This window comes from Heteronotia binoei, chromosome 10 (assembly GCF_032191835.1).
Source record: "Heteronotia binoei isolate CCM8104 ecotype False Entrance Well chromosome 10, APGP_CSIRO_Hbin_v1, whole genome shotgun sequence".
NCBI classification, from domain to species: domain Eukaryota; kingdom Metazoa; phylum Chordata; class Lepidosauria; order Squamata; family Gekkonidae; genus Heteronotia; species Heteronotia binoei.
Window position 1 is genome coordinate 66,002,103 of NC_083232.1, and position 23,584 is coordinate 66,025,686.

The 23,584-nt window shown below is 39.6% G+C and overlaps 2 protein-coding genes across 2 annotated transcripts in view; one reads left to right on the plus strand and one right to left on the minus strand.

The window, feature by feature from the left end:
• The window catches only part of CMC1 (C-X9-C motif containing 1), a 53,257-nt gene extending 50,620 nt beyond the window's left edge, over positions 1 to 2,637 (plus strand). The window contains exons 3-4 of the mRNA XM_060248814.1: positions 939 to 1,029; positions 2,418 to 2,637. Coding sequence (XP_060104797.1) covers positions 939 to 1,029; positions 2,418 to 2,538 — 212 coding nt within the window. The 3' untranslated portion in view covers positions 2,539 to 2,637. The remainder of the gene's footprint in view (positions 1 to 938; positions 1,030 to 2,417) is intronic.
• A 2,446-nt stretch (positions 2,638 to 5,083) lies between these two features.
• Positions 5,084 to 21,881, minus strand: AZI2 (5-azacytidine induced 2). The gene is made up of 8 exons (XM_060248815.1): positions 21,567 to 21,881; positions 19,036 to 19,265; positions 18,683 to 18,808; positions 17,706 to 17,805; positions 17,009 to 17,157; positions 12,883 to 12,944; positions 9,046 to 9,167; positions 5,084 to 7,419 (listed from the first exon to the last, which is right to left on the minus strand). The coding sequence occupies exons 2-8, from the start codon at positions 19,258 to 19,260 to the stop codon at positions 7,061 to 7,063; spliced, it is 1,143 nt and encodes a 380-aa protein (XP_060104798.1). The 5' UTR covers positions 19,261 to 19,265; positions 21,567 to 21,881; the 3' UTR covers positions 5,084 to 7,060.
• Positions 21,882 to 23,584: the final 1,703 nt, after the last annotated feature.

Below are 23,584 nucleotides of genomic sequence, written 5' to 3' on the forward strand. Positions count from 1 at the left end.
CAAAGAGCCTGGGAGTGTTCTTGATGCTTCACTTTCTGTGGAGGTCCAGGTCACTGAAGTTGCCAAATCTGCCTTTTATCATCTTTGGCAGATTGGGCAGCTTGCTCCCTATGTCTCCCCTCAGGACTTGGCTACAGTGACCCAAGCAATGGTCACTTCCAAATTGGATAACTGTAACTCGCTCTATGCAGGCTTTCCCTTGAGGCTCATCCGGAAACTCCAGGTGGTGCAGAATGACTGTTGATGGCATTGTCTATACAAGCGTGTATCCGACTGGCATTACACCATTTGCACTGACTGCCTATTGATACTAGATTTAAGGTTTTTGTACTGTTCTTTAAAGCCCTGCGTAGCCTGCAGCCAACATCTGAGGGACCATCTCTCCCCATATGTGGCCCAAAGGGCTTTACGCTCAGGGAACCAACATATACTGGTAGTCCCCAGCCCGAAGGACGTTCATCTGGCCTCGACTAGGGTCAGGGCTTTTTCAGTTCAGCCTTGGCCCCAGCTTGGTGGAACATACTCCCATTGGAGGTTATAGACCTGCCAGATTTGTTAACATTTTGCAGGGATTGTAGGACAGAGCTATTCCGCCAGACCTTTAACTGAGGCAGCAGGTGTCCAAATTAAATCAATTTGGCCTCCCTTGCCGCAGCATACTGATATATTCAGACTATACTGAAAGCTGCTGAAGTGTCTATCTGACGGCCCAGTAACAATATGATATTACTTGACTCATTAGCCAGCGGATAATTGTAAACTATTTTTTGTCTCTTGTTATAACCATGAGGTAAATTGTTTTAATGCCTGTTTTTATTGATTTTAATGTTGTGTTTTAATAGTTTAACAATGCTGTAATCCACCCTGAGCCTGTTTGTGGGGGTAGGGCAGAATATAAATCTTCTAAATAAATAAATACTGGTAATTCTTATTTTCAGCCTTTACCAAATGTTGTCAAGAAACAGGCCTTCTGATGGTGGTAAAATGCAGAGAGGAAAATGCAGCACTGAAAGAATGTCTCAAAGGCCAGTAAGTAACAAAAAAGAACACTAATCTATTGTGCAGCTTTCACTGTTTAATAGGATATTGGCAAGATGGCTGTGTGTTTATCAGCATCTGGTAGTCTGTAAAGTAGTGTATCTAAACACAGAAGAATGCGTCTCTTTAGTATAGCCAGTACTGGCTAGCAGACACCTTTTGGGTTCATATCTTTGTCTGATACTTTAAAAAAGGAAACTTGCTAAGCTGTCGTCACATACAACATGTCTAACTACAACATGTGGGAAAATACAACTTGGTTGTTGCAACGTATTTGGAAACTGTGGATAAGCTTCATTTGTCACATTAGGAAAGAACTTGGCAAATGTTGGATTCTCACTAGGTTTTCTTTTGGTATAAGAGGGAGGCGGGGCAATGTCACTCAGCTCTCCTCCTTGTAGTGAACTGAGGGGAGGGGCAAAAGGGGTCCCTCCCCCCTTTTGCCCAATTGGAATGATCCAGTACATAATACGTCTACTTAATCAATATATGTGTAAGAGAACCATCTTGTCTTCTGTTTGCTATAACTTAAGCGGTATTTGACACAAAAGATACTGAAAATATTAAAAATTCAGTTATGTATAGTTAGTTTGGAAGAAAATTAAAATCATTTAATTAATAAAAATACATTTGATGCCATTATTCTGAGATTATATTACTACATCTGAAGGGGAAAAAATCATTTTAGAGATATGGTCCTAATTATTGTTGTAATAACAAAAACCTGAAATAGCCTTCCACCAGGAAATAAATATCTTCGGTTGAAAAGTGACAAATAAGCTTTGAACAACATTGATCTCACTTCACTCTCTTGCAATGTGTGTTGATTCACTGCCAGAACCAATGGTTCTATTATTACAGAAGAGGCAGTTTGTGGGGGAGGGAATCTCACCCCTACTGATCCTCCCCCCTACACTATCTCAGTATTCCCTCCTTCCTTCCCCTTTTGCATCCCCTGTAACTTTTCCCTTGTCCTGCTGACAGTTTTAACTCGGCTCATTTTGTTTAGACCCACTGTAAGTATTGGAATAATCCGTTTCCTTTTTGAGGCAATAGGCTGAGAAGAATGCAAAGTTTAAACTATGGACACAAATATGATCCATTTATGAAATGGCATGTGGGTAGGCGGATGAAAAACCTGTTCACCTATTGCTCTTTGCTCTGCAACGTTCAGAAACCAGCCTCAGGAATTCAAAGGTTATCTATAGGCCATATTGGTTATCAGATATGTTTACATGAAATATGCACAGGAAAGCAAAGATGGCTATATTCATTACTGGCTATATTCTTTGCCATTACCTACTGTTCTTTTATACAACATTAAGTGCAATTGTGAAGATAACATTACTTCCTATTTTCACATTATGCTTGTCTTTCAGCTATACCAATCCAGCATTTTATGAAGAATGCAAGGCTGAATATTTAAAGCAAAGGGAAGATTTCAGAACAAAAGGAATTCGTCCTGCTCAGAAGGAACAGAGAATTCCTACCAGTATGTAGCCAATTTTAAAGTCTCTGGCAGTATTTCTTTTTTTAAACCTGAACTTACATATGCCTTTAAATGATGGAACAATAAAATATTCTATTTTTTCAACCTAATCCACTTGAAATGGAGCATCATAGTATGGGAGATAGCATGAATCCAGAACTGCTGACATTTTAAATATGTGGGATCCTGAGAGATTAGTATAAATTGAACTTCAGCTGCTGATTGACATGTTACTGCTTCATGTTACTCATGTGAATATTAGACATTAACTGAAAAGCTGTTCCTTCTGGACAGTTTCTTGCCCGTTGCAGAACAGCTCATTTCTGTAAATAAATGTGATTTTTTGTATAATTTATTAATGTACTAACTCTGGTAAGACCAAGCCGCAGGCAAAAGCAGTAATATAGCTGTGTTGTGCATCTTTTGGGTAACTTTCCTTAAAAGAAATTCTATATTTAGCTTTAAGGGCAGCATTTCTTCCTAAAGAAGAGCCTGAGAAATTAAAAAAAAAATCTTAGGGTTACCAGACTAAGCATCAGGGTGGGGTGTCCTGTTTACTTGATTAATGAGTTGGAAGCGCTTCTCAGTTTGGCCTCTGTGTCCTTCACCTGGGATACCTTTCAATCATGTGGTAAGCCTTGAGTCTGAGTTATTCTGCTTTGAGGTTACAGGCAAGAATTCTTTTGCATCCAGAAAACTCCCTCCTCTAGAAAACTGAACACAGAGAAGTGTTCTGGTCATCTCTTTGGAAGGTGCTTGGAGTTTAATTTTTTACTGTTTTGGAGGATCAGTCTTTCAAGATGTACTTGCTGCACCTAGTCTGCCTCATTGTTTGTATTTGTTTTTTTGAAGGGAATGTATTGAATACTGTTGTTACAATTCAGTAGCCTGTAGCTCTTGGCCTTGCTTCAAATTGACCTAGCACCATTCTGAAAAGCCAAACTGTTCTAGCTCTCCTCCTAATGGAGTATTCTTGTTCTTCAAAAGACATGAACCACCCTGTAGAACAATGAGACAGAAGTATACTATTTAAGATACTCCTACACCATGTAAGGACTACTACAGCCCTTTTTGCAAGCTGCCTGAGGGAACTACATGTTTAGTCCTTTCCTGCCTCCTTGTGGAAACATCTAAAGCCTCATCCAGAAGAATGGGATGGCCACACATTGCCTTTTGTGCCCCTCATTTTCACTTCAGAGGTAGCTGATGGACTCAGCCCTACTTTTGCCACTGCCAGCTAACCACAGAATTATATCAAGCTAGCTCTGAATTACTGGGATAGTAAATGCCTTGTGTGCTGTACTGGTGAGAATCACAGCTAATGCTGAGGGTAGGGGAGGAGAAATACAGGTAAAAAGAACTATGATGGTTTGGACATAGATGATGGATAGCATGTTTTTTAATTCCTTTTCTATCCAGTGCTATGGGGTTATAATATCAGCAACTATTGAATTAAACATACCAGAAGTTATTTTCTGGAATTATAGTAACGTTTCATTCTGGAGTTAATGAAAATGTTTCTTTGAGATTTTGATCCTGTAAGAGCAAACAGATATGAAATAAAATTCCTTGCCTAATATTCATCTTACTTTCAACAGAAACCAGCATACCCTATTTATGCCCAACAGAATGTATATTTCATTTTAAGTGTTCTGCAGTGTTGTTGGTAGCAAGTAGTACAATATGTAATAAGCCAGAATGGCCAAGTGACATTTATCAGAATATTTCCAGAAGATTGTTTTGTTTCTGTAAGTGCTGCAACTTTTACAGAAGACCCTCTCTGAGCACTTCTGGGAATTGACAGATTTTCAACAGTTTTGTATTGATCCAGCTGGGTAGATATAAAATTTTTTTGTATCACAAATTAAAGTAGCAGCAGACTTTTTTAAAAATGAAAGAAGGTGCTTGAAGAGACAACCATTAAATGTTTCCCTTCTTCACTCTAATTGTAGACTATCAAGAGCCCACCCCTTAAGGCCTGTGGTAGAAGATACTCACTGAAGAACAATTGGGCTAGGGACCTAAACTAGATTTTATATTCCTTGCTCAAACCCAGCAGCTCTTCTACATAAAGTAGCCCCTACGGTGAAGTTAGATCCAGGTTTGAATGTCCACTTCACCATGAAAGTTTGGCAGATAAAGAGCCATCTCAGAAATGCTTAAAATGTAGCTGTTTGTTTCAAGAGGCAGGAGTATACAGTTCAAACAAATAAAATTGTCTTTCTAATCAGGAATATAATTTACATGTGCTTTCCTTGGGTGGATAAAATTAAAACACTCTTTTCAAAATATCAGACAAGCTGGTGTAACTTGCTCTTAAACAATCCAGATTCCGTACCAAGAAAAAAACTAATTCTACAATACAGTGTTCTATAATCAGATCAGTAGCATACATTATTTTTCATTGTTTATTTTGCTGCACCACCAGAGTGAAAGAACACCCCATCCAAAGGTTTTCAAGTCATGCTATTAAAATTTTTTAAAAGTTGAGATTTCCAGGATTTATAATAATGCAAACATATCTAGCTCACGTATCTAGATCAACTAATACCATAGTTCAAACAAAAATAATTTATTTAAAAATATGACAATTTCTTCAGTACACTGTTCAAACAATAAGTGGATAGGTATGTTGGAGAATGTTCCTCATACATGTCTCTGCAACCAAAGAAGCATCACCGAGAAAAACATCAGAACTATATAGCCACAGGAGAAATGGCTTCTGCTGCTTTGTTATTACACAGGTAGTTGGTTCTATCAGCTAAAGTCTAGTGACTTGGATTTATTTTATGCATATTGGGTTCTGTTCTATTACTCTGCAGGAGATTGTACTCCCCTGAGTCTGCTATGTTCATTGGTCAGAATAAATTCCAGCATCCAACACCATTTCCATTAATCACAGACAAGCCAAGATACGTGAGCAAGATAAAAGATAAAAAACAATCTCATGAATGGCATGCACGTTATTTATGTATGTCATTCACTAACAGTAGAAGGCATCCTTTCTTCTTCCTCCACAGATAAAAATTATCTTTAGGCTATATGAAAAGGAATAAAGCAGCCAGCACTGAAATATTTGAACTGCAATGCAGGGAAAGGAAGACGTCTTTTTCTGTCACAGTACACCACTGATATGGGTATGCTGTTGAAGATATTTTCACATTTCTCTGCAGCAGGGAATTTTTTTTCATCATTAAGAAACAAGCTGTCTCGGCCCTGATTCAAATGTTACTTTTTCCTATTAATGCATCTGAAGTGTAAATGCGGAAACACTGAGAACATGGTAGAAGATATGATTTTGTAATACTGGAATGATCTGACACATACCTGCCTATCCCATCATTACATTGCTAGGCCTTCATGTAACCTTCCCAGAATTACAAAAGTGTTCCATTTGCTATTTTCTCATTGCATCTTAAAGACAAATTAGGAAAATCTAACTAGAAATCTGTCAATTTACTTGCCCTGATGAAATCCACTCTTCATTCTTTAAAGGAGATTAATACAGATTAACAAATTTTAATATTAGATCTTAACTATGAACTATCTAATCAGTAATACAGCATTTAAACCCAAACTACTTTGTATAAGCCATGTTGGTTAGAGCTTGATTAGAGCAGCAAGGGGCATAAGATATCTGAATGAAGAGAGACTATTTTGTTGCCCAAAGGCATAATGTTTTGGACACTGAACACTAATGAATGTAATACCATAGTTATGTTATCAAAAGAGTAAATGCTTTCAGACAGTTCAAGTTCTGCTACTTATATTAAGGCGTCTGGAGGTTTCTATATCAAAGCAAAGTCATTGGGTTTAGAAATTATAAAGTGAAGGTTTTGGTAACTGGCAGATTAGGCACCCAAGTGATCACTGCATTTTAGATAGGCCACAAGAGGCAGCAGTGTATACAGAATGCCGTTTGTGAAAAGATCACAGAATCTGGCTTGTTTAAGAGATTCTCAGTTCCTCTCAGGGTAAAAGATTCAACTACCTCAGAACCTTCACATAAGGCTGATGAGTGGGCACACACTCTCAATAAGGACTAATAATTTGGCTTAGTATACATATCTTATTGTCTGTTCATGTTTTCTTCTCAGTAGAAGCCACACTTAATGAAAAACCAGTTTCAGATCTGAAGGTAAAAACAAATCACATTCCAACTGCATGCTTTACCTGAGAAGCCCAAGGAGGAACGACTGTCCAAAAAGAGGGTATTTCTCACAGCTTGAAGGAGTGTCTGGACATAATCTATTTCAAAGTAAAGTTATTCATACAGTGCACGGCTTCTGTTTTATCCAGAGGTTTTACACTCTGTTTGCAGGTATGCACTTGGAAACATCAGGGCCAACTCACATATGCTAGCCTTACATCAAATACCATTCTTTAGTCTTCAATGGATCACTTTCAGAGTCACGCTACAGTGGAAAAATTAAGATCCAGCTTGGATTATTTACGACACTGTCACCATGTTCCTTCCCATTAGCTATTTGCCTCTTACGAATACAGGAACATATCAAGTTCCTCCTAAAGCTCTTAACTTTTGTGCAGGCAGTTTTGGTTACATTGATCCAAACTGTTTTCTGAAACATTTACGTGAGACATTTTACTTTTCATTTCCCAAAACATTGTCTCACTAGGTTTTGGAGGGCTTGGGAAGACCCAAGAATTATCTTCCAGAGAGCTCTTTCCATAAGAGTTATGTTCTTGAAAGGGAGAGTTGCAGACTGGGCTAAGTCTCTCATCAGTACAGGATGGGGAAGACACAGCACTGTTGAAAACTTGTTCATTTGGTACAAGTAGCCTCTTAAACGCTGCACTGGAAGCAGCAAAATGAAGATTTTTGAAGTCTTTTTCAAGGTCTTCAATACACTGAATAGGTGCACAGGACGACACTGCAGAAAACATACCAAATCATCAACATTTAACCTAGTTAGTCTGCACATTGGATCCATCTCCCCATCTATATCAGATTTAACAAATTTATGCAGCTAGCTGTCCATTTGTTTGGCTTTAGCATGATGACTCTTTCAAAAACCTCAGCAAACCCTTCAACTGTGAAATGAAGGAGATCACTCACTCATATCCCACAACATGGAGGGATATGTCCAATGCCATAAACAATGTGTGTCTTCTGGGGACAGAAGGCAATGCAAGTTAAGAAATACTCTGTTCAAGCCAAGTGCCTTCTGGAAGACTGCTTGTTCCTCTGCAACCAGCTCTGACTTCTTCCTGTTGGGTCTGCACACAGAGTAGTGCTGTAAACTTCTATGTGTCCAAAGGAAAATCTGACTTTTCATTAATCAAATACATCTAAGTTTTAGAGGTCCCATTCCTTAGGATACTAAATGGAACACTCGGAGCTGCAGCAAAGTTCCCCAACATGTTTCCACTGCAAGTTTAATAATGCTGGATATGCTTTTTTTTAAAATAAAGCCAGATTAACCCCTAGGATCTCTAGATGGAACTACTGAGGGTACCCTGTACACCATTCTTCTTGAAGGCAGGATAAAAAAGGATAAACAGTCCCAGTGTATGACTACACTGAGCCCCTATATAACAGAGTGTTCAGGAGTACCAAAGGGAAGAAGACAGAAATTACAAGAGTTAGTTTCACCTAGTGAAAATGGAAACTTATTAGTAAAGGCATGCTTTCAGGGAGCTACTTTGGCATATGGGATCAAACCCCATGATTAGAATTGAAACCAAAAGTGTCTTCCATAAGCAAGATGACACTTTGGATCCAACCCATAAATAACATTTGTGACTGATTTATGTATTTCCAGAAAAGAAGCCACATGCCCTGCCCATAAATGGCTCCTAGGTAAAAGTTCACTATCGGGGGCTGTACTTAATACCATCACTGCCGCCCACCACAATGGGTAATTACACTGGATGATCTTACAGTATTTAGGACTAGTGTATGGATGCTAGAAAGAAACAGGCAAGCCAAGACTTTCATATATGTACATACATACATTCTTGACATTGCCTGGTTATTAACCTACACAGATTATTTACTATGCACTACAAGTGTCTTTTGTATATGAATTTCACAATGTATGAAGTGAGTGGAGGATTAAAGAATTATCCCAGTAAAAGGTTAAAAATGCAGTATGCTCATTTAATAAGAGCACTTCTAAAGCATTGCATCTGAAAAATGAAATATCTGTGGTGCTTTTTCTAATATGAAGTAGTTATGGTAAAAGGTCAAATGCAAGTAAACTTAACACCTCTGCCTCATACGAATAAGCAACATTTGAGTGAGGAAAAAAGCCACAAGGGGAAGAGAATACAGCATAAAAACCCCCAATCAGCAACACCTTTATGTGTGAAGTTGACCAGTATGAGACAGAAGCCAAGGCAGAAAATGGGAGGCTGGAACTTTAAAAAATAGGGGTTTAGCATCAATTGATGAGGTTTTGGTAAGAGATGCAATAGCTAGAGCTATACACCAAAAAGGTACAGCTTAAATCAGTGGTTTGTGTTCTCAAGACCTCATCTTGCAAACACTGACTTGCCTGTCTTCGTTGCAGATGGGATCAGTTTCAGCTTTCTCAACACTTCAACTTGCACTTCTGTCACCAGATGCAGATTAGACATCTCCCTCTTTAATTCCCAGTATGCTTGCTGAAGGCTTTCACTGAAACACATTTAAGTTAAATTTCATCAGTCTTATAACTCATGTAACTACTGTGTGCTGCAGAACATTTTTCAAAGTGAAAGTAAATTATTCTATTAAAGCTTACTGTGGGTGGGGGGGGGAGGGATTGCTTCAATGTACATGTAATACAGGCTATTTTAAAGAGCTCAGATTTCACCAGGGTAACTTCATTAGCTAGGTTTTTCAAGTACGCCTCCCATAAAAAGATGTTTTAAAAAGCAAGAGTATCCAACAGAGTAGTCATCAGCTAATGTGGCATAGTGTGAGCTAGAAAATCATAAATTAAAACCACTTTATTAAGATCTACACAGTTCCACCTTACACTTCCAAGTTAAATGGGGAAGGACAATGGCTGTCCTCCAATCAACTTCCCCAACACCTAGTGTTCAGAAGTATGTTTCCTATGTACATAGGTTCTGTTTCACCATCATTGATGTATTTAGCATTCTAGCCCTCTGTAAATTTATTTTAACTAGCTGATGAACGCTAGATCTTGTAGTAGTCAGTATCCTTCAAGTCTCTTTTCAATTACTGCACATTCAGGTGTTTTGTCATAATACCATCTCCAACATTAAGCTAGCTATTTCTTAACTGGATGGCAATATTTTGAATAAAATCTTTTACCAATACTGACTGTGTTTTATAGAAGTCAAAGGATATGCAATAAAACCACCCAAAATGATCTCATTTAATATGCAGTATTTTATTTATTCACAATATTTGTCTACTGATTTTCATGTAATGAGACAGGGAGAAATTAGTCCTTTCTCCCTCTTCCATCACTGCAGCTGTGCTGATAGAAGAATCAGAAAAGATTATTTTGTCCTCTTTCTGACCACATGGCTATTAGTCCACATGAGTTCCACAACTCCAAAAATACACTTTCCCAGGGTTGTGAAGGACTGCTTGGTAGAGGGGAAAGCCAGGAAGATTGGAGACTACCAACAGTAACTGCTAACAGATTGCAGGATCCAACCCACAGAATTTCTGCTTTAGATTTGCATTAGACTTCAATTATTTCTATACAAAGAACACAAAACAAGCATCCAGTGATTCAGGATGAGTTTAAGGGACCTACAAAATGTTTTAATCTAGAGATATTTTAAGGGGAAGTAAACCCAGTGTTTCCATCTTACGCTTAAGTGCACAGATTTTTTAAAATCCGCTTGCTTGCCGCTGAGACCAAATTCTCCAGCACCATTAACATCTTAGTATTTGTCAGTAAAATTAAAGTATATAATATGCTTTAACTAGAATTTATTACTGCAATAAAAGCAACAAAGATTCACTAACAAGAATTCACTAAAATGAGCCAGAACTCCTTTTATCAACACAAAAACCATTCTCCCTTCAGAGAATTTCCTGTGCCACTGAACAAATACATAGTTAGTTGATTATAGCAATATTAGATGAGTAAATACTGACAATGATACTGAACCAAATATTTCTTCCAAAACACTTCAAAAAATTTCCTCTAGGTGTGAACAGAGCTTGTTTTCACAGTCAATGTGAATCATGTAAAATAGTTTTGCAATAGGGATGGGCACTAACTGGGAAATTGGTGGTTCATTTGATTGCATGAACCAAACAAGCCAACTGAACCATCATCTTCCCCGAACCAGTTCATCAGGGCTTGGGGAGTGAGAGGGAGACATTTAAATGCCACCCCCTCCCTTCTCCAGCTGGTCTGCAGTGGCTGCATGGCTGGGGGAGAAAGGGGAGGCATTTAAATGCTGCCTCAACCTCCCCCAGCCCATGAGTTCTCCATTGTACTCTATGGGCCCACTGTACCCTATGGAGACACTGTGCTACAGCTCGACTCTAAAGAGAAGGGGTTTAAAGTTTAAACCCCCTCCCTGGAGTCATGCCACAGCCATGGCACAATCTTGCTATCATAACATGTGACTCCATAGGATACAATGGAGAGATATCTCTCTAATCTTTCTTCCCTTCCCCAGTCGGTCAGCCCTGGCAGGCCAGCTGGGGAAGTGAAGAAAAATCATGGAGACCTCTCGCCATGGGCTCAGAGTGAAGGCAGCTTGAACTGCCTTCCTTCCTCAGGCGCCCTTCAGCTGTTTCATGCCTGGAAAAAGCCAAGGGTTGGAGGATGGGTATGAAGTTTCCCTGAACCGATTCGGTTCATACATGAACTGCGGTTCATGCCCACCCCTATTTTGCAATGTAAAATGTGTATGATTTACAGAGGACTGTTTCCTATAATAGAACTGATAACTTCTTTTGACACTAAATATTGTTCCTAAAGAGCAAGTATTAGCTAACTAACTAAGCTGAACAACTACAAAGAAAGATACACTCGGTAGTTATTAACATTGTGGAGGCCCAATGAAATGAACGCTTGCAATCCACTCAGCCTCTGCTTCCTTGGCTTTTTCTCATGCCAGCCACAAAATAATTATGAACCGCCTCATCTAATCAAGTCCTCTTTCTCCCTCATGTGGAAAATAAGGAAAATGGAGAGCTGGGGACAGGAAACAGACAAGTTATATTACAATCCTTGAGGCCTCTCCTATGTGCAGAGATTTCATGCTTCTGACTATGCATTACTTTGTCTAGAAGTTACTGCCCTGAAGAGAGAGGTCACTATGGTGCTCACAGTACTGTATGTTTTATGCGTGTCAACCGCTTCTTGCTAGGACAATGTTTCTAGGAGTAGCAGACAATTAGTACTGCAAACACTGCTGCCCTTTATCCTAGAAAGCACAGGCTTTTCTTGTGGCATTCAGGACTATTAGGTAAGGCAAAAAGCAGCTGGTGAAAAGCAAGACAAATCTCCTGCAGCATTTCAAATACTTATAATACATATCTATATAAAGTTTTACAGACATTCTTATTTGTTAAAACACTGATATGGTTAGATACAAGCAGTGGGATCCCCAGTTTGTCACATAATGGTTCAATGATTTCTTTCTCAGCATGAACTTAGCTTGGTTTTATCAGTATTTGATGATGACTGCAGGGCCTTCAATAAAGATAAGCTACTGTTCTTCCTCTCCTTCCAACTCTGTAGATTATCAGCATATTGTCTAGTACTAGAGACCCGAAGGCCCAGAAAAGGGAAGAAACAAAATGAGTCCCCCTCAGCCCCTGATCTTTTTTTTTAAAAAAAAATAATTCCATTGAAAAAAACTGGGAAACTCTGAGGGACACTGAAAAAACTCCCATGACACATTTATTTTCTTTTAGAATGAAACGTGCTAAGTCAGTATTGGGTGCAACAGGTCTGCAGGTCTCTCTCTCTAGTACCAGACATAATTGTAATGTTTAGGGCAAAACTCCACAAATACATCAACTAATGTAATACTGCATGTTATAAATTCCACATTTCATATTAAAGCAACAAAATAGGTTTAAGTTTGACGTGAAAGTTAGTACTGTATATATTTCAATCCCCGACCTACAAAACAGAAAAGTTTTTTCCCTCCAGCATCGTTTCAAAATTTCTGGAAATCTTACATCTTTGTCTAGCATCACCTGAATTTGGACCAAAGTATTAACCTTCAGAACCATCAACTGCCTACATGGAGGAAATTAATAGCTGAATTGTGGAAATGCCAGGTCAGTCCCATCACAAGGGGCTTCAACATGGAAGTAATTTACATTGGGGATTAGTAGCCAGGATTCATTTATTCATTTGTTACATAACAAAACTGTCAAACTCAAGACATCTTTGTACCTATGAATGTCCTCGGGTTGCAAAAATTCTCCATTTAGTAAAGTTCCTTCGTGAGAATGAGCCTGAAACGACACCAACATTTTACAACTGATTTTTGAGAAATTTCTTGTTACTTGAAGAAGTAAGCAGAGATTCACAAAAGCTCATACCCTGCCACAAAATCTGTGAGTCTTTAAGTTGCTACTGGATTCTTGCTCTTTTCTACTGCTACAGACAAACTAACACAGCTACTCATCTTGGAAAAACCTGTTATGCTTTTGCTAGTAACATACAGTTTAACAGGAAGCACAACTGGCAGTAACAGTAACACTCATTGCTATATCTGGTCTGGAGACAGGCATAGCAATAAACTGTGTGGTGGTGGTGTGGAAGGCTCAAGCTGTATTACATGAGATAATCCTGGCTTTAATGTTCATGAATGCAAAACCATATCCAAACTTCATTCTTTGATAAAGATTTCCTGAAAATCACAGTTGCTAGCTAAATTTCTTGTATTTTTTATAGTATACGTTAAGGATGGGCACGAACTGGGAAAATGGTGGTTTGTCTGAACCACCATTCCCCCAAACCTGTTCATGATTCATTATGGGTAGAGGGAGGCATTTAAATGCCACCCCCTCCCTTCTCTAGCCCACATGCTCTCTGTTGTATCATGCATAAACCGTGGTTCATGGTTCAGTTTGTGCCCAACCCTAGTATACATCTGAGTAATTGTGATTTTAAACTCACTCTAGGGAAACTTGAGGTACAATATGGTATGAATTGAAGGGATTAAGAAGTATGGCAGTTAAAAAACAAGAAGCAATAAAGTGATGGGTTAATTACTTTCTGTAGAGAATCAAAGGAAACAAAGAATTGTTGATGAAAAATGCTACTGAAATAAACAGGAGTAGCAATAATTACTTGCCTACTTCAGAAAATGTTGAACTGTAAACTGAGAAATATTAGTTCTCCCCACATTTAAATGCAGACTACCTCACTCTTTCCACTGTCTAGCATTTAGCACCATCTAGTGGAGTTTATTTAAATATACATCTGTAATCTAGTTTTTTCTATTTCAGAAGGTCACACTGCTTTCTATGAAACCCACCCAAGGTAATCAGCTATTTAGGCTATTAGAAGGAATGCTATAAAGTAGTTTCACAGAATTAGCTGTATATAATAATTAGGTTGCATATTTCAGCAAAATATCTATCTTACAAACCCAAAATATCCAAGATACTGCAATATAGTAACAGTGCAATCCTAAACAGATATAACTGTTTAGGACTGCATCATAAAAGGGTCTCAGACCTTTCATACAAGTTATTAGTGAAAAAATGAACACAACTCTAGTTCTGGAAAAGGTGTAATGAAACTGCAGTTCCCTCTGACTGTGGGTCTAAACACAACTGAAAATCTTACTTCTGGTTTTACATTTATATGGAGTTGCCTTGGAAGAGTATCCAGAAACTTCAGTGAGCATAAAACACAAAAATACAGTGGAAAAAGTTGTACATGAAACTTACCATGATAAATATATACAGAGGACTGCAGGATCCAAGATGTTGGTAATCCCACATTATTTTAGGTAAAACTGGCAGGTACAAAGGAGGTTTTTGGCTACTGCTCCTCATTATGGAATGTACTGCTGTCTGAGGGGTCTTTGGAAGGCTGCTGGGCCTTCTGGCAATATGTGAAGGCCACTTATTGAAAGCCCTCAATAAGGTGTAAATTACTGAAGTTACTGTTGTACACTGAGCTTACTGCAGCTGATTTGATGATGTGTGGTTAATCTGGCATTTGTATTGTAAATCATGTTGGGTGCTTTGTTGAAAGCCAAAAGGTGATGTTTGACTAGTTTCTTTGAACCATCTAGTCTAGTTAGGTAAATGACATGGGGGCCTATATCAGAACTGGAAAATATTGTTTATTTATTAAGTTCAACATTTAAGCTGCCCTCCCCTGAAAAACAAGGCTCAGGGTGGTATATAACAGTGATAAAACTTTACAAAGATTTAAAAGTTAAAATAATTCATAAAATACATTTGACAGCAACCTAAACCAATCTCCTGGTGCTAATTCCAAGGAAGTGCTATTGCCTCATAGAAAAGGGAGGCGAAGGAAGAGGAGTGCCAGACTATATGGGAAACCATCACTGTCCTCAACTAAACACCTGGCAGGACACCCCTGCCTTACATGCCCTGTGGAACAACAAGCCCTGTAGGGAATGGATGTTGTTCACCAGAGAGTTCTACCAAGTAGGGACCAGGGCAGAAAGAGCCCTGGCCAAGGACAGCTGAATATTCCTCAGGCCAGGGGCCACCAGTAAGTTCTTATCTCCTGAGTGTAAGGCTCTTCTGGGGACAAGCAGGAGGAGAGGTCCCAAAGGTACATGTGTCCCAGACTATTAAGGGCCCTGAAGGTTAATACCATAACCTTGAATCTAATCCAGTGCTGCACTGGAAGTCAATATAGTTTGCACAGCACAGACTGAATGTGTGCCATACAAGGGGTCCCAGTAAGGATCCACACAGCTGCATTCTGGATCAGTTGGAGCTTCTGGGCCAGCCGCAAGGGCAGCCCTACACAGACCAAGTTACAGTAGTCTAGCCTGGAGGTGACTATGGCACGGGCAGGACAGGTAAGGGGCCAGTTGTCTGTCCTGGCACAGCTGAAAGAACGCTAGTCCGACAACATTTGTGATCTGGGCCTCCATTGACAAAGGCATCCAGAATCACACCCAGACTTTTGATAGTCTGTGTCAGTAATAAGGGCATACCATCAAGAAATGAGAGTTGGAGTCCTGACCTGGATAGCCAAGGCAAGCCTGATCTCAGAAGCTAACCAGGGCCAACTCTGGCAAGTACTTGAATGGGAGCCGCCTTGGAATACCAGAGCCAGGAAGTGGAGGCAGATGTTTTTCAACTACCTCTCTGAATATCCTCCATGCTCTTAGTAAGGGTCAGTCACCAATGGTTGTCATAACTTCCAGGTGCACAGACATGCACATAAAAATACAAAAAAAAAAACCCAAACCAAAATTTAAAAAGAGATGAGGATTGGTATTCCAAACCCCATGTCCTCACCCCCTACCCCAGCAGCAGAACCTCTATCTTACGAGGGTTTAGTCTTACCCAACTCTGCTTTAAGCATCTCACCACAGCCCCCAAACCCTCAGCCAAATTTACAGGCGTGATATCTGGCTGGCCACTAATGGCATTGGACACATTTAATTTGTATTGTCCCTCCACCCTCAAGCTTGTGATGCGGTCATATAGCCTGCTCTGATTTGCAAATATCCCTATTATTCTTTTATGGGTTGAGTCATGCTTCTCTCTATTCCCCTTCTTTATGATCCTCTTGAGGTCTAAGCAGACAAGAAATATGGATAATGGTCACATCAAAATGTTTTGAGAATTACTGATATTAACTTTCCAAGTTGTATTAATTACAATGATATTGTCCATCTATCTGTTTATTTTATACATTACATAACAGCAGATACAGCACCAAAGAAATTAATTCTATGTATTTGGTTTTAATAATTGCTTAATTTTTTATTTTTATATTAATATTGTCTTATAATAGATTATTGTATTTTATCACGTTACTATGTTGTTAGCCACCCTGTTTGCAGGGAGGGCGGGATACAAATAGAAATAAATAAATAAATGGAATTACTAACTTTGGAACTATCTAAGGTGTGACAGCACCTCACTACAGCAAAACACTAAACCTTGGCAAGAGAAAGAAAGCTCACATTGTGCATGAGATTCTCATATCAACAAATTTCTTGGAGTCAGCATATCACAGAACTGGCTTCACATGCCTGAGGGGGAAGCTTGGGCCTCGTGGTTCTTAAAAAGTGGTCCTACATATCACATGGCAAACTCCTTTTGAACCAAAAGGACGTCAAAAAGCAGTTTATGACATGACATGGGGACAGGTAGTCTGCTGTACAGAGAAGTCAAAAACTACCTTTAAACATCCTTAAAGAAATGAAAGATTCAAATATATAAAGATTTAAAGAAAAATGAAAAGCTTAAATATATAGTTCATAACAACATTCAGCAGTACAAGTATAACTATATAATTTTACACATCCTCTGCCCTTTTTGTATCAGAATGCAAAATGCAGTAGTACCTTCCATATAGATTTTTTTAATTCTGTTCTAAGACCATTACATTCTTCTCTCAGTTTCTCTAAATCTTTCTCCAAACTGTGCACCTTAAGAGCATTATTCAGCTTGTCTATTTCCCAGCTGGATGGATTACAAGTCAGACTCTTCATCACTTTCAAGATAAAAGAAAAAATGGTTATTCAGTCACGAAACATTCCAGCACTAAGGCGTGTGGACTTATGAAAGTTATGAAATACACATCTTAGCATGTAATTAATCCACTGTACAATATGTCACCTTAATTTTCCTAAATGGACTACATGATAGCCTTTTCTAGCAGCAAATCATCCTACCATTTAGGAAAATATCTAGAGAAGGAAGATTTTGCATGGCCTTGCATTAATATGAAGATGCAGACTCTAGTTTCATTATAGAGTTTCTGTTCTCTTATGTATATCTTGTTAAATGAGAAGCAAGTAACTTCTCCAAAAATAGTATCAAGCTATTTGCAAAGAAAATTCTGGAAATATACAGGCATAATAAAAATGACATCAACAGCAAATGCCAGAACACTTAAGCTTTGCTTCTAGTTAATATGATGGGACAAAAATTTGTTAACAGAAGGTAACTGCATTAGCTGAACAACAGGTGTTAAGCCACAGAGTTCTGCATGCTGGAGTCAGACATGTACAGCTACATTCAATGTGAGATAATGTGCACCTTGTTGAGTTTCCACTTCAGTTCTTAGCTGTAGGAGCTCCACTTCTTTAGACTGCAACTGCTCGTTCATGAGTTTCAATGATTCCGTGCTCTCTTTTATCTAATTTGAGAAAGAAAATACTTCCCTGTTGTTATACTCTACGTTCCTGAATTCTCAGACTATATACACATAGAGCTAGCCTGGCACTTCATGAAGCGAGAGCAAATTTGTCTGATGTTTTCTATTGTTTCTGAGGTACTAACAAATTATAATGACAGATGCCACAGCCTTGCATATTGTGAATAGTGTAAAAGGGCACAACCCCAAACCCCACTATTACCTAAAAATGTCAAGCTGAGCTCAACTTTCTGAAATGTCTTCCAAAATTATTTCCAATTTTGCTGTTACAGTTTTCTTTGTATTATTTGTTCTCTTAGGCTCAAGAGGACCTCAGGTTATAGGTCCTACTGTTATTATTAACAATATTGCTTTTTTAAAATATTGCCACTTGCAGCATAGTGTAATGCTTTGGAAATCTGAACCCCCTGTGGCAGCCTTATCATCTAACTATATAGTCTATTGCTTTGCTTTCTTTGCTTACTCAAAAAATCAACATCCTGGACAAGCAACAGTATTATTTTCAAAGTCTAATACTTCACTTTTGTTTTAGATTTCTCCCCCCCCCCAAAAAAAAACCCCAAAAAAAGTAAACTACCCCGCCCTCCCAAAATCCACACACTGGCTATTATCCTGATATACCTTTTAAAGTCTGATTGCTATGGGAAATTTAAGAATATATTTAATTCTTCGTATTTATTTCAGCTCTCTCACACAGTGTTTTTAATAACTTACTGATCCAGTGTCCAGGTCATAAGAACATAAGAGAAGCCATGTTGGATCAGGTCCCCTCTCAGCAACTTTCTAAAAATCACAACAGCCTTTCTATACCACAGCCACATAGCATGCTACATTCATTTTAAACTTCTGCAGAACATACCATCTTATCAAGTTTACTCTTCAGATTATCTCGTTCAATACAAGCCTCTCGATATGCTTCATAGGCTTTGTTAACCTGCTCAGGGCCTACAGAGCTTGTGGTTTCTTCCAAACGGGAGCCTAGAAGCTAAAAAATTAAGAGATATGTACTGAGGTTACAGGTTCACTATTAGCCAAGTGCTGTCAAATTTAAAATGTATGTTAAATTAAGCAATGGTCTATATTTTGAAAAATGAACTCCCCTTCCTTTCTAGTTATTTTATCCATTGCTAAAGACAGACATATATAAGCATACAAAAGCCATTGTTAGGAGGGGAAAGCACATCTCTGTAACATTGTTAGAAAGCTACTTACCTTTTCTTCTAGCCACTTTACTCTTTTCTTTAGCAAAGAATTATCCCTTTCTGTCTCTTTCAGTCGCTTTTTGATATCTTCATAAGCAGTGACAAGAGCAAAATGTGAAGCAACCGATTCTTCTCCTGTATACATTGGAATAGGGATTTCGCCATCTCTCTTATGACGAGTGTCTGCTTTTTCATGATTCAGAATATCAATATCATCTTCAGCTAGTTCTTCCATGACACCTGAATAAAATGATAAAACCACTCCACATGCTTTAAAAAACACTGTCAATAAACCACTTCATAATATCATGTTTCCAAATGTTTTACTAATGTTAAAATAAAAAATAGGGGAAATCAGAGTTGGTCAACTGAAAGACTATGGGCTGGATCCAGCCTAACTTTCCCATCAGCAGTATGGAACTCTCCTGCCTCACCCCTCCCCACTGATCTCCATAAAATGCTTAGGGTTGCCAACCTCCAGGTAGTGGAGGAAGATAGCCCTGCTAAACACCTGGAAAAAATGGTGCAAGGTGAACTATCTCCAGTTTAATAGGTTAATCATTCATAGTTGGAAAACTTTTCTGCTGTACTTTATTGGAAGGATAAAATTATTAACAATAATCATTTAAGTTATTTTATTTAACTAAAACAATAACGTTATATAGTATATGTATTCTTATATTTGTTTACACTTCAGTGAGGATACACTCATAAAGATCAAGATTTCTGGACTATTCTACTCAAAAAGTTTCACTTTCACTTGTACTGCTTGCCCCTCCCTCCTCACACTTAGCTCTTATTATTTCCTCCTTATCCAGATCTATTCCTCCCAAACAATCTTATATTCATAGAACTTCTTGAAACTTAGCACTTAAGAGATAAGGGGCTGGGGTTCTGTATGTATAGATTTGCAGAGAACCAAAAAGACTGGTTTCTTAACTCTGACTGTTTATTTTGTAACATTTTTGCTGTGAAGATACGTGATCTCTGCAGACGCAATTTCACAGTTTTGAGAATTGTAAAACCAAGCTTCTGTAATAATATCTTCTAGATAGAAAAACTGCTCAATAATCCTACAGAAAACTCTGGAAGAGCATAAAATTGTGAATGGATTAATAGAATTCATTTACTAAAAAATTTAAACATTGGTTGAATATACAGCCTCATTTTACATAGTTAAAAACAAATCCTAACTTCATGATGAGTATTGGACTACAGTGTATCTTAAATACAAAACTACAGATTTTTTTCCCAAAAAGCATTTTATTTTTTTTAAATCTGATTTTTTTTAATCATTGATTTTTATCCACCCCAGCCAGTACTCGGAAGTCTCCAAAGAAGTTTATCACTGGACTTTCCCTTAAGTGTTTCAACACCAACCATAGTACCATTATAAAGAAAAATTTCTACAGTCCCCACATCAGCAGTTCTCGCTGATTCTTAACCTGTCACTCTCCTGGTTGCAGCCTACAAGCACAAATTTATGTAGTCCAGTTACAAAAAGTTATAACAGCATATCAAACAAAATGAGTTTGGTTAAAGTCACAGACACTACCAGGTTATTTAGGGACTACGGCATGAACAGGGTAGAAAGCCCTTCAGAAAGCAGCCAATGACAGAAGGAGGGGTCCAGACTTTAGGGAAGACAGCAAAGTTAATAGCTCTGGTAGAAAGTGCTGGCTCTGGAGAACGTGCACAAATAAATAAAAACCGCTGAATGCACACTGGTATCCGCAGAAAAGAACCCCAGCAACATTGCATACAGTACACAAGCTATGAAATATCTCCAGCTAAATCTGATTTGTTTGGGGCTGGTATGAAGAACTAGGAAAGATGGGGATCATATGAAGACAAGCCTGCTTCATACACATATGGTAGGCAAACATTTGCTGTTATAAGTCAGTTCTTTTGTAGGCACCTTTAAAGAGAAGCTGCTTCAACACAATACTACAGGCAAGTTACAGACATAGTACCATCCAGCTACCCAACTCTGACACAACAGAAATGACAACAAATCTCACACGTACAGGAAGTCTGCACTGTACCCCTACTGCATGCAGCTTTGAACTCTCTTGGCCTATACAAGCTATAAAAAGCAGGAACGTTCATAGGAAAAAGAAAGGCCTACTTTCACAATGGGGAGCGTATGGCCTTTTGACAGCAGGAGGAGGCTCCCATGAGTGAATATTCCTCCATACAAAAAGACTGCTTACCCGGAGAAAACTAGTATACTAAGGAGAAGACTGGCTGCGCATTTTTTCTGATCGACGCCTAGTTTTCCACGCGCGGGTGAGATCTCGCTTCGAATCTGAAAAGGAATCGTACAGGCACGAGAATCCACCCCATTGAGAGGAGAGGACCAATTCAACTGGGGGAACGTAAGTCACGCAGGACCCGCTGCTCAAGGTGGGGCACCAAATGGGCTCGGGCACACCGACAAGCCCCCACGAAAAGAGAATCCCTTTTGTGCCGGAGAAGACCCCGGGAGGCAGGGGCAGAATCCCTCTAAGCAGAGACAGCACTTTAAGGGCAGCGGGTTACCTGCAGCCAGCAAGTTCCTCCGAGAAGTGGGCGGAGCCGTTCCGGGTTCCTTTAGCCTGCAGTCACACAAAGTCACCAATGCGACGGAGCCACCATCGCCGTGGCGGAAGGACGTACAAAAAAAGCGTCGGAACAGCCGCGGTTGGTAGTCCTCCACTGCCGCCCCTCAGCGCTCATCGTTCCCGGTGCCGTTCTGGAGGGGCAGCGGAAGCACCAACAACCATGCTGACGTCTCCCCTTTACCTTCACCGAGAACCTGCCTTTCCGTCCTCTCGCGTCACGTGACAGTAACATGTGGCGCCCCCAGCTGGCGATAGTACCGGGGCGAAGCATGGCGGGATTTGTAGTTCCGCTGTTTTCCCCGCACCTGTTACAAAGCCTGAGCTAACGGCCGGGGACCTGGACAGTTTTGGTTACGTGCTCAAATTACAGGAGGAGGGGTTTGTGGCTTTTTCAGAGGGGCCTGTGTGGAGAAAGTTGGTGGCGGCTAAGGCTCCTTACTAACGCTGTTCTTTCCAACGAAGAGGAAAAAGCGCGTCCAGCGTCTTTCCGTCGGCGTCCTTCAGGCGCCTTCGCGGTGGGCCGCTGCCTCAAGAGTAACCCGTTATGTGCGCCTCAGTCCCTCACAAGCAGGCACCTCAATCGTGAAAGGTAGTTGACAGGACGGGGGTAGCCGTGTTAGTTTAGGCCGTGACAGCAACACACACACACACACCCGTGCTTGAGTTGGAAGAGTCCACTTCCACAGAGACGTGAACCTTGTCCTCCGTTGGAAGACGCATATAAGCGCTGGCACGGAGAGCTGCGTGTGCGAAAGAAGGACGCCGCCTCGCGCCAGTGTAGGTCTGCGGCAGAGCAAGGAGGCGAGGCAGCTCAGCTGTCAGGTTCTTTTCCCCACGGGGGGTCAGCAGGAGCTCCTCTCAGGCCCTCCTCGCCAATGGTCGGCGAAGGCGTTCGCAAGGCCGCTCCACCAAACTCTGCTCTCTGAGGGGGGCGTGTTATAACCGCTTCATGCTTGAGCGGTGTTTCTACCCAGAGTGATTTCCCGCAAATTTTACTACCTAGTAGTTGTTCACAGAACTATGGTCCCGAAGTGTAGATTAATTCTGCTTTGTCACTTCTTAAATGTTAAGCGAATCAAAAGCACCTCTCTTGGCAGCTAAGTTTGCCCCCAGTCGTGAAATTTGATTAATCGTTGTCATCTGCAGCTCAAGCATATGCGGTTAATAGATTCTTCTTGACCAAAGTTATCACGCAAATACGATTTAGGGGGGATGTTTTCTAGACGAAGAGAAGTTTTTTTAAAACGCTTTATTGAGTTTATATTTGGACATAACCACAACAGTTTCTAACAAAACTTAAAAACAAGGCAGCAGAATAACTGTATACATTCTTGGTTTAGTTTAACAAAAATAAGAACACACTCTGCTTTCCAGGCGTTCCAAAGGCAGTCCTGTTGGTTCGATTTCCATTGGGAGGATTTAGAGGGTGCATTCCTAAGCACAATTACACTGTTCTAAGACCACTGTATTCAGAAGGCTTAGAATAGTGTAACCCTCCCTATTTAGAGTTATATACTGATGGTGGTTTTGTTATATTTGCTTTACTTAAAACATTTCTATGCTGCCTTGTGGGTCCCCAAGGCAGCAAACATCAAAACATATCAAATACTTAAAATACAAAAATATACAAATATTTTAAAAAACAAATATAAACACATGGACAGGTAAAAACATAAAATATGTTTTTATATGAATATATGAAGCTGCCTTGTACTGAATCAGACCCTTAGTCCATCAAAGCCAGTATTGTCTAGTCAGACTGGCAGCGGCTCTCCAGGGTCTCAAACTGAGGTTTTTCACGCCTATTTGCCTGGACCATTGTTTGGAGATGCTGGGGATTGAAACCTGGGACCCTTCTGCTTACCAAGCAGATGCTCTATCACTGAGCCACCATCCCTCCCAACTGCTATTTATGTAGCAGTAAATAGATACTTTCATTGGCAAGGAGATTTTCAG